The 15,287-nt window shown below is 45.7% G+C and overlaps 1 protein-coding gene across 2 annotated transcripts; it reads left to right on the top strand.

The window, feature by feature from the left end:
* Window positions 1-1,605: 1,605 nt before the first annotated feature.
* CD48 (CD48 molecule) lies at window positions 1,606-14,350 on the top strand. 2 transcript variants are annotated; one of them, XM_012928163.2, is made up of 4 exons: window positions 1,607-1,767; window positions 7,526-7,819; window positions 10,995-11,261; window positions 13,966-14,350. In XM_012928163.2, the coding sequence occupies exons 1-4, from the start codon at window positions 1,686-1,688 to the stop codon at window positions 14,043-14,045; spliced, it is 723 nt and encodes a 240-aa protein (XP_012783617.2). In that variant the 5' UTR covers window positions 1,607-1,685; the 3' UTR covers window positions 14,046-14,350. The 2 variants fall into 2 exon arrangements, with proteins under 2 accessions (XP_058516492.1, XP_012783617.2); XM_058660509.1 differs by lacking the exon at window positions 13,966-14,350 and having other exon boundaries at window positions 1,606-1,767; window positions 10,995-11,422.
* The last annotated feature ends 937 nt before the right edge of the window (window positions 14,351-15,287 follow it).

Raw genomic sequence — 15,287 nt, 5'->3', positions numbered from 1 at the left:
ATGATTGTTTCTATCCAAACAGCTTACAGTTCAAGGAGAGTTAACTGTTTTGTTGATCCACTTCCATGTTAAAAATCAAAACTGTCCCCTGTGCTGCACTAGGAGCTATGATTTGCCTTACAATTTCTCAAAGCACTCTGGATAGACAAATAAATCATTAATTCAAGAGGAATGGGCCTGAAATTTCTTAGACTACAAAAATAGGGATTCTAACTGAAGGGGTGGAATGGGGAAAGTGATCTTTCGCTACTGATTTTCGGTTTATGTGTCTAAGCAAAGCTTCGAATGGTAAATTTCTCAAAGAGGAAAAAGAGCCAGAAGGTGGCGCTCACTCAGGTCTGTGCAGTGCCCAGGCTGTGTGGCCCTGATCTGCCCGATTCCTGCCCTGAGGAAGCCCTACCCAAGCTTGGGTGAACACTGGCCATGGCTTAGCCTCTGTGGGGATTCAGCTTGGCATAGCTGTATTTCATACCTAACCATGTTCTTGCTTCTCAGGTTAATTCTGACAGTCTTCCCAAGACCTAACAAAGTAAACAGGGTTGTCAAGACAATCTGCCTCTTTTCTGATGCATAGAGTGTCTTCCAAAACATGCCAGTCTTTCTTGAGAAATCCCAAGTCAATTCTAACAAACCACATATCTATAAAGTCTTTTTTCTACTGCCACTTAAAACGATGTTTCTGTCCTTTGTTTCTTTTAAAATTTATTTGGTTTTGGGCCAGGTGCAGTAGCTCAGTGGCTAAATCCTTGCCCTGCACATGCCAGGATTCCATATGGGTGTCAGTTCACGTCATGGCTGCTCCACTTCCCATACAGCTCCCTGCTTGTGGGCTGGGAAAGCAGTATTGGATGGCCCAAAGTCTTGGGACCCTGCACCCACATAGGAGACCTTGAACAAGCTCCTGGCTCCTGGCTTTGGATCAGCTCAGCTCTGACCATTGTAGCCACTTGGAGAATTAACCAGTGGGCAGATCTTTCTGTCTTTCTCTCTATAAATCTTCCTTTCCAATAAAAAATAAATAGATCTTTGTAGAAAAAAGATTTTTTGGGGGGAGAGTGGCATCCTCTAGTGCTTTCCCGGGTCACAATCAGATAGCTGGATGAGAAGTGGAGCAACCAGGACATGAACCAACGCCCATATAGGATCCGGTGCTTTGCAAGAGGTGAATTAGCCAGTTGAGTCATTGTACCAGACCCTATGTTTCTGTCTTTAAGTTCCTCCAATAACATTTACTCTGTCAAATGTTGGCTTACCCTCTTTCTTCCATCTCACCACACTTTCTGCCCCTAGTGGTTCTTGTATGCCTGATTATCTCTAAAATAGCTTCTGAAGTAATTGGGGTGATTTCTGTCTGGGAACCACCAAGCAGATATTCTCCCACCGGGCCTTTCTCATTTTTGAGTACTGAACTCTCCAATAATCCAATAGGAGCCAGGACCCTGAGAACAAGAATACCAATGCACATTCAAACAAAATTATTTTGCTATTTCTGTAGCACTCTCAGAAGAAAACCTGAGACTTCCTGTTCCTGTTCTGGGGCTCCCACACACGCATCGGGTGAAGGGGAACCAGCCAATGTGGGTTTGTCATTTTGCCTACATCATAAAGTCTCCTTCTGTATCCGGCCCCTTTCAAGCCTTACGCTCAGCTGTCTCCAGCGTTCTTTGGAAGCTCTGAAAATTAGCATGTGTTCCAGCAGATGGGAATGGTGTCTGGCTCTGGAACTGCTCCTGTTGCCTTCAGTGCTCCTGGAGACGAATACTCAAGGTACTTTCTGCCAACTGTCTTTCTGTGATTGCACACCAGAGACATGGTCAGGCAGAGACGGGGAGATGGGCTATGGCTCCGCCCTGGAAGTGGGGCCTGGCCTGTGGGCTGCAGGTACTCCTGCCCCAGTAGCAGGGGTGTGATGAAGTTGGGGACCCTTCCTACCCGAGCCTTAGAGAATTGGGGTCCATCTCTTTTCCCAAGGAGATACAGCCAAAAATAACACCCCGAGGGGAACTAGAACTATTCCTCTTGTTTCATGAGTGATGATTTCTTTATTGTGGGAAAGTGTTAGCTTATTATTTCTTTTTTTCATTTAAAATAAGACGAAGTGTTATACTACAACCTGGTATTTTATGCTCAGATAATTGTGTTGTCTCAGGCATTGTTTGAGACCTCTTTATATGGAGGAATCAGATCCTGAATCGGGGTAAATGCTGTTGTCATTGTCCCACAGAGTCCAAACTGTAGGAAAGACATCTTGGGAAGTACTGTTGTCTAATGTCTCCACATGAGGATGTGAGACAGGCACAAGTGCCTCTGTGGCGAAGGAACCAATGCACGATTGTTAACAAGTAAGGGCTATGCCAGTCTCTCATGTGCCTAAGGAGCACACTGCTTAGTTTTCAAACCCTTGTTACGGCTGCCCAGTCCTCCTGCTCACCAAGCAGCAGTCTTTCCTTGCCAGCTGAGAAGCAGAAGTCACACCTTTTTGTCTTTTATGTTATTCTCCTTAAATAATATTCTAATCTCATTATGTTAAAGCACTTTGATGTTTATAACTTTAGGTAAAAATGAGTAAAAATGAGCAAGCATGGGGGAAGTTACATGCCGTCACTAAGTTATAACAGGATATGTAATTTTTCAAGAAATGAGAAAGAAATGGTTGGAGGATGCATGGTTGATGACTCACAGTGGGTTTCTTGGGGTGGCATCTACTTAATAACAGTGTAAACCTGGAAACAGGTGTCTTCAGGCACATGTGTGGTCGCTATGGGGCTGACTCAACTCGTAGTTTGCTGGTATAGGCTTGAGCATGAGTGCTGCTGTGAAGTATTCATCCATTTACTGAGTTCAGGACTTTCCTTAGTCATGGCAAAAACACCCTGACAGCTGCTCACTCTCTGACTTCTCCTTTTCTGGACTGTGTAGCTCCTTCGGTTGGAACAAAAAGACAATTTCTAATTATGTTATCCTTGGAATGGATGGCATTGGCTCAGTTTAGATTAATATTGATTTCTGTATCTTGATAAAATAAACATTAATCACTGCTCCGTGTTAGGCTGTGTGTTGGGCATTATGTAGATGCCCTCATATGATTTTTGTAACAGGGCCATCAGGAGCAATCATTACATACATTTGCCAACTTTAAGATAGATTGAGAGGTTCTCCTAAAGACACACAAGTCAAATTTCCAAACATATGAACAGAATCATGCTTTTCTGAGATTAATCCCAAGGGAACCTGTCAATGTGTCTACCTCTTTGCATGCATGTTTGATGTGACTTTGCCACATTCTGACCAAGCTGAATTTTGCTGTGTGCCTTGAAAGAATATTTCCTCTCACTGCTCTGTGTCTGTGTATGCGCTTTCGTTTCTGCCCCATCCTTTCTTTAGGCTTTGTACAAATGGACATCATATGACTTCCTGCTGGAAACCTCTGGCTCCACATTTTGGTTTGCGAAGTGACTGTTTCTCTGAACTCTGTGGAAACAGGAACCATTCAGCAATTTGCTCCTTAACTTAGTAGAGTGCCTAGAACATAGCATGGCTCAATAAACAATTGCTAAATAGACAAACAAATGGCTTCAGAGAACTTTCTGTTGATCCACTTCCATGTTAAGAATCAAAACTGCCTGCAAAATTTATGTCTACATCTTCCTTGCATTCCTTGGAATTCAGGTCACTCTCTCCTCAGCAGGAAAGAGTGGTTTTGTGAAAAAGCCTGAGAATTACTCGTTTCTCCTTCTTCATCATTCCCCAACTTCCTGATTTCAAGGCTGTGAATCCAGGCACCCTCTGTGTGGAGGTGTACCTGCCTCCCCACAGTGTTTAGCAGGTAGCGATAGCAAAAACATTGTACTGGGAATCAAACCTATGCTCTCTGCAGGCTGTAAGAGAAGGGGTTTTCTCTAAATCAGAAAACTTAACTGTGCCTTGGTTTCCTCAGCTCTCTCAAGGGTAAAGGAACATGTATGCTGTCCCTTTCTCCAAGGGGTTGCTATTCATATACAATGAAATAAAAAATAAACAGCAATAGCTTTGCAACTGTGGCACACGCGTGCATGCACACACACACAATCTGAGACAGATGAAAGCCCGGGATAAAACTAAACACAGTCCCCTGAGCTCCACATCTAAACGGATGCCTTCTAATTACTTCCTCCAGACTTCTCAGGCTCAAGTCCAAAACTTAACTCATCTTTTTCGGTTGCCTGTGATTCCTAAACAAGTAGTGACATGGTGGCTTAACATGGTAACCATTCTTTATTTTCCTTATGAACCTGGGGGTGGATGGCACTCAGTGTTTTGTGCTGCTCTTTAAATCTGCATGTATTTAAGAGGCAGAGAGAAAGACAAACATAAAGTTTCTACCCACTGGAATAGAAGTCTCTCTTGATCCCCAATTCTAACTGTAGTGTTTTACGTGCGCTTTGAGGATCCTCCATTTCCTTTCCCTGGTTCTTAGCACCAGGCATTGTGTATTAGTTGTCAGTTCCCTGGAATGGGTACTCCTGAGGGGACGCAGAGGCTAGCACCCAGTAAGTGCTGCCTATATGGTCATTACATGAATGACTGAATGGATACAATGATGTACGCATAGAGGAAGGGCGAGAAGGAGGAAAGTGTGAGTCACCACTTAAGCCAAACTGGAGGCTCAGAACAACCTTGACAAAGTCATTCTTCCACTCCCACAGTGACAGTCTCAAACATCCCCCCGCCTTTTCTCCACCTCATTCCTAGCAAAGAACTGGCCTCCTCCTCTGCTGAAGAGGTGGGGACTAGAGACCGTTACTTCTACGCAGCATCTCTGTACTAGAAACTTCTCCACCCCACTGGCTCCTTCCGCCTCGTTTACCTCAGGGGATGGGGATCCTTCTGCACCAAGGCCTGTGGGCAATCCCCAGAGCCCAGCTTCCTCGGTCACCTCCCCATCCCTCCAGGCCCTGCCCAATGGGCTCCTTCCTCTGGACCCGTCACTGCTGAATTCTCTCTTTCTCCTGAAATAAAACTGACCACAGGACCTCTCCCTACCCTTTATGTGCCTTTCTCTCTCGCTTTTCATCCACACTGATATGTCTTAAAATGCTAGCTTATTTGCTGCTCTCTCTTTTTTCCTGATGCTCAGGTTCCATTGCACTGTTGCCTACTAAACTCATTATACTTCCTACCCCTTGTCATTCAAGACACAATCTGAAATCTTGATACTTGTTTTGAAAATACTTCCAAGTCATTGGGAATTTCTTATTCTGTCTCAAGCGATGGCTGAACCGCCTGCCAAATGCCTGCCTTCACCACCTTCTACTTTTATCTGTTTTCAACTGTTCTTTCTCAGGAGATACGTACATATTCTTAGCTTCTCCCTTCACCAAAGGAGCCACCAGACTTCCGTCCATCTTAAGCATTTTAATTATTACCTTTTGTTTCTTCTTTCCTAACCAAACCAAGTTTTTTAGAACCCGAGACTTAATACAATTCAAAAGATCCCCATAAGAAAAAAATAGCTGAACTGTTAATACAGACGAGAATTTTTAAAAATGTAGGCAGAGTAAAAAACTCCCAATGACTTGGAAGTTTTAAAAGCTGACCAACACGATGTCAGTCTTGAGAGCTGGCATCATGTTTTCTGCTTGTTAACCCCCGCGTGCTTCCGTAGCGCTTTGCCACTCAACAACTCTGACTCTGATCTGCCTCACACCCTGCTCGCCCCGTGCAGGTGAGGGAGCGGGTGAGGCCCAGCGGAAAGCAGGGACATTCCTAACATCTTCACTTCCCTAAAGCGGCTACAAATAACTTCTCACAGCAACCTATCAACCACATAAATACATTCCCCTGGCCCAAATAAAATGCCCCCCCACTGTAATTCCCCTTAGGTACATCCCCAAATACCCACAACTTTGACATCATCCAACATAAGCGGAAATGTGACGGAGTAGAAAGAGGCAGTGGCCTACAGGGCTGTGCCTGTGGGAGGAACCCGTCACACTCACAGATGCTCTGCCTCCGACCCAGACTTTGTGAAGTAGTAGTTTACCTAAACACTTTCCATTTCCTCACCTTCCAACAATTTTCTTCTAAATAAAATGTAAATGTACACATAAAACATGAGGGAAAAAAAAAGCCAGGAAGGCTTTTTCTGACCATCATTATTATCAATAAAGCTAAAATCTTTTACTTTCCCCAATCTCATAACTTACTCACTTAGCTCCCACCACTAAGGCATCTTTGCCATTGTTCAAATATGAGGTTTTTTTTTTAAGGATTTATTTATTTTTATTGGAAAGTCAGATATACATAGAGGAGGAGAGACAGAGAGGAAGATCTTTTGCCCAACGATTCATTCCCCAAGCAACCACAATGGCTGGAGCTGAGCCAATCTAAAGCCAGGAGCTCTTCCAGGTATCCCACGCAGGTGCAGGGTCCCAAGGTTTTGCCCATCCTCAATGCTTTCCCAGGCCACAAGCAGGGAACTGGGTGGCAAGTAGGGCTGCCAGGATTAGAATTGGCACCCATATGGGATCCCAGTGGGTTCAAGGCGAGGACTTTAGCTGCTAGGCCACAGTGCCCGCCCTGTTGTTTAAATATGGACAGCACATTCCTACCACAGGTTCTTTGCTCTAATTCTTCACCCCTGCCTGGGTCACTCTTACCTCACATATCCACTTGGCTTCCTCTCTGCTTCAAGTCCCTGCTTAAATTTGACCATTCGTCACCACATGTGATGTCTGTCCTGCAGCTCTACCAATGTTCAGTCCTTTTATCCTACTCCACATTTTTTTCTTTCTTCATAATAATTATCCTCTCCTTATACACCGTACAATGCGTTTAGCTACTGTTTTGATGGCTTACTCTCTTTTTGCCCCATTCTGATGTCACCTCTGTCACAGTAGGAAGCATTGCTATTTCATTGATGGGCCATGAGTGCCTGACACGTGGTTCTTAACAAACACTAATTTCTAATCACCTTTGGTTCACGTCAGCGGTGGTCTCTTCCAAAGAGGTTTTCCTTATATTTCCTCTACCTTTGCACCCTGAAATGGAGTAGATTCCCATTGCCCCTTGCAGTTTGCTCCTGTAATAATAAGCTGTGCTTGTCCTGACTACAATATCCAGCATTAAGATGTTTTGTTTGTGTGTTTGTCATCTCACACTGATGCATTAAATATGCAGTGCTTATTTCAGCACATCTAGAGACTAACATTGTTTATTGAACTAAATTGAGAGGACAAGAAACACAAACTCAGGAAAGAGACATGAGTTGTCACTATTTCACTTGAAAATACACTGATATGACAGTAAGAGAACAAGCTGGGGTCGGCGGCAGTATCATCTCTTTTTACTGCCTGGAGGAAAAGCTAGGGGGGTTATAATGTTTACTGCCTCCACACTGTTTCCCAAGGTCCAACTGTTACTGAGGACTACTCCTGGCACCAAGGCTTCTGATGAAACCCGTGCTCTGCTCGCAAGCAGAAACCCCTTGTGTCTGCCCCAACACTGCCCTCCCTAACGTGAGTGTCCTTCATGCTTTCATTGGCAGATCTTTACGTCACAGCAGTCTCTGGTAGCAATGTAAGTCTGTGTGTCTCCAATCTGCCCAGTATCTACAGACAACTAACTTGGTTTAACACTACCAAACAGAAGCTCTTAGAGTGCGAGTCTGGCAAAATTAAGTACTTTGACACTAAATCCAGGAACAGAATCACATTTGACCCTCAGAGTAGCGCACTGAACATCTCTGACGTCCAAAAGGAAGACAGCAACACATACCTGGTGAGAATTTTGAAGGAGGGAGGAAACGAGCACGAATGGAGGATCCATCTGAGCGTATTAGGTGAGTGGGGGAGCCCCAAACCAAGTCTCCACTCGAAGGGTCTAGGGTGGACCCCGGGAGGCTTCCTGCCAGGCACAAGCACACCTCTGGGAGGCAAAGGGGAACTCAGTTTAGTTCATTTCGCCTGGATTCAGTTCTGCTGGGAAGTGAACCTAGGTCAGTACATCCCCAAACTGACAGCCTTCCACATTTAATACCTGCTTTGAAGCTGCTGAGTTTAAGATCGGAAGAGAAGGAAAACAGGACAGATCATATCCTCTGGGTATCCCTTGTTCTGTCCTGTGATGAACCCGAATTAGTTCTTAGATCATCTTAATTACCTCAAAACTGATGTCACCAACTTAAGGACAAAGACAGAAGAAGTGAAGCAAGATGCAGGAGCTATCAGGAAGGTTTTTACTTCTCAGGATGGGTGGGACCAAAGCTCCTGTCCACAGCCTCAGTCTGTCAGCGTGTATAAATACGGACCAGGTCATTTCACCTGAAGTTAGACAGACCTGGCTCCAAAATTGGTCACTGTCTGACTCTGGGGAAAGCTCTTAGTACTGATATGCCAATATTAGGTAAACTTCTTTTGATGGTGAGTCACAGAAGCCAGTTGAATGTACTTTTGCAGCCCCCACCAAGAATTTATCTTAGAAATCAGGAAATTTTGAAGTAATTTGAGGGACAGAGGAGAGTCAGGATGGGTTAAGAGGAGGTAGGTGGAGAACCCGGGCCAGTCTAGAATCCCTTGGCTCGAATCTCTGGACTGTGCCTATGGGTGTTTGCCATTAACATTTTTTTTTTCCCTCAACATTTGTGCCTCTGAGTTTCAAATCTCAGGAAAACATGAAGAAAGTGAAACTTCCTGGTTAATTTTACCTTAATTGGTATGTGTGCCTGCCTGACCTAAACATTTATGGCCAACAGGATCAAGTTACAAAGCAAAGAGAGGGATCCTGGGAAGACCTCACTAGAATAAGAACAGATAGTCCTTGCACAAAAGGGGCTAGCCTGAAGCCCAAGGGAGATGCTATTCTCAGAGCTTTGAGTTCCGAATTATGTTAGGAGGACAGTTATACCCACCCAATAGAGGGTGGATATGAACATGAGAATATTTTTTAAGTGCTAACATAGTGCCAAAGGAGAATGTTGCAGTATTTGGGCCCTACCAGCCAAATGATTCCTGGTCTTAAGAGGAAAGGATACCCTTTCCCCTTCCTTCTTCTATGTTGTATAGCCTGGAAATGCAGAGGTCCTGGACATGAGAAAGAGTCAAGCTCTCTTACAGTGGTATTCTCGTAAACCAATTCTCTAAATGGGAAACGAACTTAAGTCAGTTTTAAAATCCTCCCCCCTTTGGGGTCATTTACCAACTTCCATAATTTCTGAGATAAAACACTTTCACTACAGCTGATTGTGAGCTATAAATTAATTTGCTTGATGACCTTACAAAATGACTTGCAAACCCACGGGCTGGCTTGGCTTCAGCACATCCTGACTGTGAGTGACATCCCCAGGATGTGGTGAACAAAAGACCTCCACAAATGTCCAGGCATTTATGATAGCTCAGAGGGGACATCGGGGCCAGACCATCCCAGCTCGCTCAACAAATTCCATCCCTGAAGTGCCCAGGGCTGAGCTGATCACTGCAGCAAGTGTAGGAGTATAGGCTATAGGATTAGAATACGGAAAATGGTGAAACCCAGTATACCAGCTGCCTAATTAAGGCAGTATTATGAGAAGCCTGCAGGAAGGAGATGGCCTGGTTGGTGAACTTCTACAGCCCCTCCACACACACAGCCCAGAGGAACGCTGTTATCTGACAAACTGCCTACCGTGTTTTAATCCTATGGGATCTGAGCTGCACTGACTCTACATGTGGTTTTTCTCTTGTCCAGAATGGAAATATTCCAGAGGATTTCAGACAGCCCAGCCCTAGCCACGACAGGGCCATATGCTGACCTTACTTATTTACTTACTTACTTATTTTTATTGGAAAGGCAGATTTGCAAAGAGAAAGATCTTTCATCCATGAGTTCACTCTCCAAGTGATTATAATGGCCGGAACTGAGCCAATCCAAAGCCAAGAGCCAGAAGCTTCTTCCTAGTGTCCCATGTGGTTATAGGTTTTGAGGGTTTTGGGTTGGCCTCCACTGCTTTCCCGGGCCTCAACCAGGGAGCTGGATGTGAAGTGGAACAGCCAGGATATGAACCAGAGCCCATATGGGATCCTGGTGCATGCAAGGTGAGAATTCAGCCACTGAGCCATTGCTCCAGGCTTATCTCTTGTCCCATCTGTCAGCATGACAAAAAGGAGTGATGGCTGTGACCTGTAGTGTATCTGCAACATGTACACTCCTAAAAACTGTTTTTCTGGATGATGCCATGGTATCCTAGTTACATTGTGCCACATGGTGGTCATTTTACATATGAGTTTGCAGAGTTGGCTAGTAACTACCATTTCTGATGTCATCCCACCAGCGTCAAGTGCAGGACCCAAGGCTGGTCTTTTTCAAAGCTCTCGTCTTACCCTTTCTGTCTCAGAACTGCTTCATTCCCCCATCAATTCATTAAGATACTTACAGGCCTTGTGCTAGACAGCAAAGCTAGCAGACCTGCACTGTTCAACACTCCTGGTATGTGCTGAGCACTACAGAGAGTTCTCCGCAGCTCTGCTGTGGTCCAGGGGGATGGCAATTCTTCCGGGTGGTTGTGTACATAGCTTTGCAGTGTGCAAGCCATTATCACTCACCTTAGGACTCTTCTGGATTCTGAGCCCCAGAATTCTTGAGCAGGTTGGACAATGGTTCAGCTGTGGCTCATTGTTAGAGAAAGGACCATGAGCATCTCAGGCGGTTGAGAAACCACGTCTGACACCAACTCACAGGTGTTCACCCTCCTTTTGAGCAAGTAACGCCCTCTGAGTGCAAGGGATGAACTTTGTCTCCCTCTGCTGGATGAAGCTTGGTATGGCCTCCAAGGAGTGACTCGCATCCAGGAGTTGCCCAGGTCAAAGTTCCTCACTGGCTCCCTCTGCTGGGGCCTCCGCATCATGACTCTGTCTCTTGCAGCACTCGGGATCCTCGTTGGTTCCTTTTCATGTTTTGTTGGTTAAATCTATGCCAGCATAAATGCTTCATCAGTGCATGTCTCCACTGCTTTGTTTGATTAATTCATCTTCTGTTTTCAGATCCTGTACCCAATCCTGTCATAAACATCGAAAAGAAAGAGGAAATGGACAATTGTTTTCTGACCTTGACATGTACGGCACAAAACCAGTCTGCCGTCAAGTATACGTGGTATGATGACTCTAGACTCTTAAACCAGGAATTCCAGGGAAATGTTCTTAAAATGACCGTGAACTCACAGAACTACTCCAGCTCCTACACCTGCCAGGTCAAGAACTCTGTGAGCGGGAAGAATCAAACAGTCTACTTCAGCAAACTCTGTGAACTGGGTAAGAAAATAGCCTCCAGGGAAATGAAGAAGTCACAGGATAATGAGTTTACTTCTGAAGCAAGAAGGGTGTGGGGTCTTACTCAACTTCCTGGCGTGGAATGTGGTGGCGAATCTCAAAGGGTCCGTGAGACCTCGGAGACTTAGAAGCCCTTCCCAGCCCTGCATTGCCTCCCAGACGGCTCACCTCATCCTAGTGGAGCTCAGCACTCTCTTTTGTGGAGGGTATTTGTCCCAGAATCTGTGACCCTAACTGCCCAGTTCACAATGCACAGTCCTGAAATCTGAGGCTAAGATTGTTGTAGGGCAGTCCGAGACAACAAACTGTGCAGGGGGAAGAGGGTGAAGCAAAAGAGTAGTCCACATGTTGTTGGAAAGGCTCTGAGAAGGTCTCTCGTAGACAGTCTGAGCCAGCCGAGGGCACAGAGAGCAAAGAGGTGTGAGAGCCCTGTCCTCGGGTAAAGACAGCTCTTCCGTGGCATTGTACACCTTGACACGTCAGTACAGCAAACTCTGGGTCTCAGGTCTGAGATTCCTCTCCACCTCCCAGGATGATCCATTCGCTGGAGCATTCCTAAACGCTCCAGAGCCGACCGACACACACGCTATAGTAAGACAGCCACACTCACACGTTCTCGAGTCAGTCACACCTGAAGTCAAGGCCGGCCTTGTTGCTTACTCGTTCAACATATTTCTTAGCTTCTCTAACTCACATCTTTAAAGATAACACACAAAACAATATCTCCAATGAGACTATGCATGTAAATTTCCACACACAGTCTCTGACACATTCTCAACAAGCAGCAGCTGTATTAGGCTCAGTGCTTTCAACTTCAGGAATACTAGGGTTTGTAAGATCCCATAATAAATGTGGATCCTACCTCCAGCGCTCCAGAGCTCACCTGAAGCCACATCCCTGAGCCCTGGTGCACAGGTTCTTCCAGAAAAGCTTGTGCTTTGCAGTGCTGATGTTTCTCATGCTCCTGGTCATGCCTGGGCATCCGGGCCCTGGTCCCTAACAGCATTCCTTTCATGATCTTCCTGGGATCACTGGACCCTTCTCTCCTGTGATGACTTCCTCACCCCTGCCCCCACACGGGGTGAACGGAAACTTGGTGCTCTTCTTTCTCTTTCCCAGCTAGTCTGGTCTTTTCTTGTTTATTGTGACACGCTCCACTCTTCTGCTGCCGCAGATCCAATGGTCAATGACTTTGACCATAAAGTCAAAGTTTGGCGGTGAGGTTCCAGCATCACTTTCACATTATCACTACATTCTAACGTCTAGAAACAAGACGAGGCATGAGCCCTGTCCTCATAATATGGGGGTGGCTGATCACCTGAAGAGAGAATTAAAACAATGGTACACTCACTTTAAAAAAAAAAGATTTATTTTATTTTTATTGGAAAGACAAATTGACAGAAAAACTGAAAGATCTTTTGCCCACTGGTTCATTCCCTAAGTGTCCGCAACAGCCAGAGCTGAGCCAATCCAAAGCCAGAAACCAGGAGCTTTTTCCAGGTCTCCCACACAGGTGCAGGGTCCCAAGGTTTGGGCTGTCCCCGACTGCTTTTCCAGGCCACAGAGAGCTGGGCTGGAAGTGGAGCAACCGTGACACAAACCGGCACCAGTGTGGGTTCCGGGTGCTTGCAAAGTGAGGATTTAGCCAATTGAGCCACTGCACTAGGCCCTACATTCACGTTTTGAAAGACTAACCTCATTTTCCTGTTCTGCAGCTACCCAAGTTGTCCCACAAATTGACTCCATCCTCCATCTCTGTTTTATTACCAATTCCCATTCCCTTTTTCTTCAGCCTCTCTTTCCTTACTTTCTCTTTTCTTTGCATTTGGTATCTTCTCCTCCACTCTTTCCTTCTTAGGTTCCCAAGTGGCCCCTTTTCTTTCTTTCCTCTTCTTTTCTCTTTTCCTTCACTTTCCCTCTTCCCGTTGATACAGTTAGTGAACAGAGAAACAAGAAAGAGCATCGATCCTTACTTCTCTAAAACAAGCAGTGTTTGATGGCTATGTAATGTATAGACCTGTACGGTTTTCCGTCTTCATCTAACATGCTGTCATTTTTTTAAAGATTTATTTTTTTTATTTTATTGGAAAGGCAGATATACAGAGAGGAGGAGAGACAGAGAGCAAGATCTTCTGTCCGATGGTTCACTCCCCAAGTGACCACAATGGCTGGAGCTGAGTCCATCCGAACCCAGGAGCCAGGAGCTCTTCCGGGTCTCCCACACGGGTGCAGGCTCCCAAAGCCTTGGGCCATCCTTGACTGCTTTCCCAGGCCACAAGCAGGGAGCTGGATGGGAAGCAGCGCCAGCTGGATTAGGACCAGTGCCCATATGGGATCCTGGCACGTGCAAGGTGAGGACTTTAGCCACTATGCTATCGCACCGGGCCCTAACATGCTGTCTTGCTTCATTGTTTCCCAGTGTAGGGGAGTGATTTTTTTTTTTCTCAGATTCACAAGTTTGCCAAGGTAACCATCAACTACAGGACCTAGCAAAGCCATGGATATTGCGGGGAGTTTTGCACTGATCTCTAAAGAACAAGAGAACGTGCCAGGCATGCTGGGATTGGCTTTGGGGGAGGAACACATTTTCCTGCTCCAGGGTTCCCACACCAATGTCCAGTCCCTCATCCTTCCCATCGCATTAATAAAGACACCTAAACATAGGGGACTTTCCTTGTTTTTTCAGCTTCATCATTTGCAGTGGCACAAATGGCAAGTTGGCTGGTAGTCCTGGCACCCATTGTTAATGTCCTCCTACTTACCTGAGATGATTTCTTCCAACTCAAGACTGAAACATCAAGGCCTCGGGTTCTTCGTCATTGATCATGTCGTTGACCAGGACAGAAGCTCTGGCTTTGTGGAAGAGGAAACAGTGTTGTTGAAGCATTTAGAGTTTCAACATCTTTTTTTTTTTTTTTTTTTTTAAAGCTGTGGTTAATACTTATTTTGAGAACATCTAGCTGCTTACCAACACACACATATATGCTTTCATGCCAGCAAAAGCATTACCATATTATGCAAATGTGTTCTTATTTTTTTAAATAAACATTTGATAGGATTGTCAAAGTGGATTCTTGAAGTCACCCAGAGTCTTTCAGGCAGCACTGGCTCCATCAGTCTGGACCAAGTGGCACATGGATGCCACAAAGGGAAGAGCCTGAGATGACAGGCTTCTGAGTGCCAGCATGGCTTAGGAGTTGTCTACTACCTCTGATCCTTCTGGTGGCAGCCATGCGAAGCCAGCTCACCCGACACCTCCCCTGCTCCCTGGCCCCCTGCCCTGTGATCTGGTTTGCTTTGCTCCATTCCCTTTGAGGCACAACACCCTAGGTCTATGGGCATGTTCCTGTTCCCCCGGAATAAAGTCTCTACCTCCACCACATAGGAGCAGTTGCTTCCACACCATTCACTGGGTCCTGAATTCTCCCTCCTCTTTGCACTTTTGTCACTGCGTGGGTGATTCTTCGAGTCCTGGTTGTGACATGAAATCCAAAGAAGTCATCCAATCAGCACCTATGTTCTTACTAGGGTCTTTCAGGCATTCCCAGGTCCACCAGTGCCGCAGCACCCGGGATTCACCTTAGACGACAAACCTTCAAGTCTCCCCCACTGAAGAATTTGCTTCACCTCCAGTGAATTTTTCCACCTACCACTTTCCATTTAGAGCAGATCAGCTGCCCTCACCTTCCCTTTTAGCCCTGCCCTCCCGATCCCATCCCATTTCCTCAACGGCAATGATTATGCTGTGTGTTCACCAAACTCTTTTACATTCTTTTGGGTCAGTAGAAAAACTCGTTTTGCTCAGCTCCCTTGCGTCTAGCTGGAGCTGTGTGACTGGTTCTGGCTGATAGAAACTGGGGAGTGTTGAGGTGCAGGGAAATGAGGAAATGTCTATGCAGGGAAGCCACAGTGCAAGCGCTCGGTCCCCAGCCGTCGTGTGGAAAGCAGCTTCCCGGTCTGTGTTGCACGCACATGGTAAGACAGTGTGGGTTTCTTCTGTTGCTGCAA

The sequence above is a fragment of the Ochotona princeps genome, chromosome 2 (assembly GCF_030435755.1).
Source record: "Ochotona princeps isolate mOchPri1 chromosome 2, mOchPri1.hap1, whole genome shotgun sequence".
Taxonomy (NCBI): domain Eukaryota; kingdom Metazoa; phylum Chordata; class Mammalia; order Lagomorpha; family Ochotonidae; genus Ochotona; species Ochotona princeps.
Note: the sequence above shows the minus strand (reverse complement) of the source record. Positions and strands in the feature narration are given on the sequence as shown.

Coding starts and splice junctions, on each gene's coding strand:
- CD48 (XM_058660509.1), top strand. CDS start 1,686: ATGTGTTCCAGCAGATGGGAATGGTGTCTGGCTCTGGAACTGCTCCTG. Junction 1,768..7,525: donor CCTGGAGACGAATACTCAAG/GTACTTTCTGCC, acceptor TTTCATTGGCAG/ATCTTTACGTCACAGCAGTC. Junction 7,820..10,994: donor GATCCATCTGAGCGTATTAG/GTGAGTGGGGGA, acceptor TTCTGTTTTCAG/ATCCTGTACCCAATCCTGTC.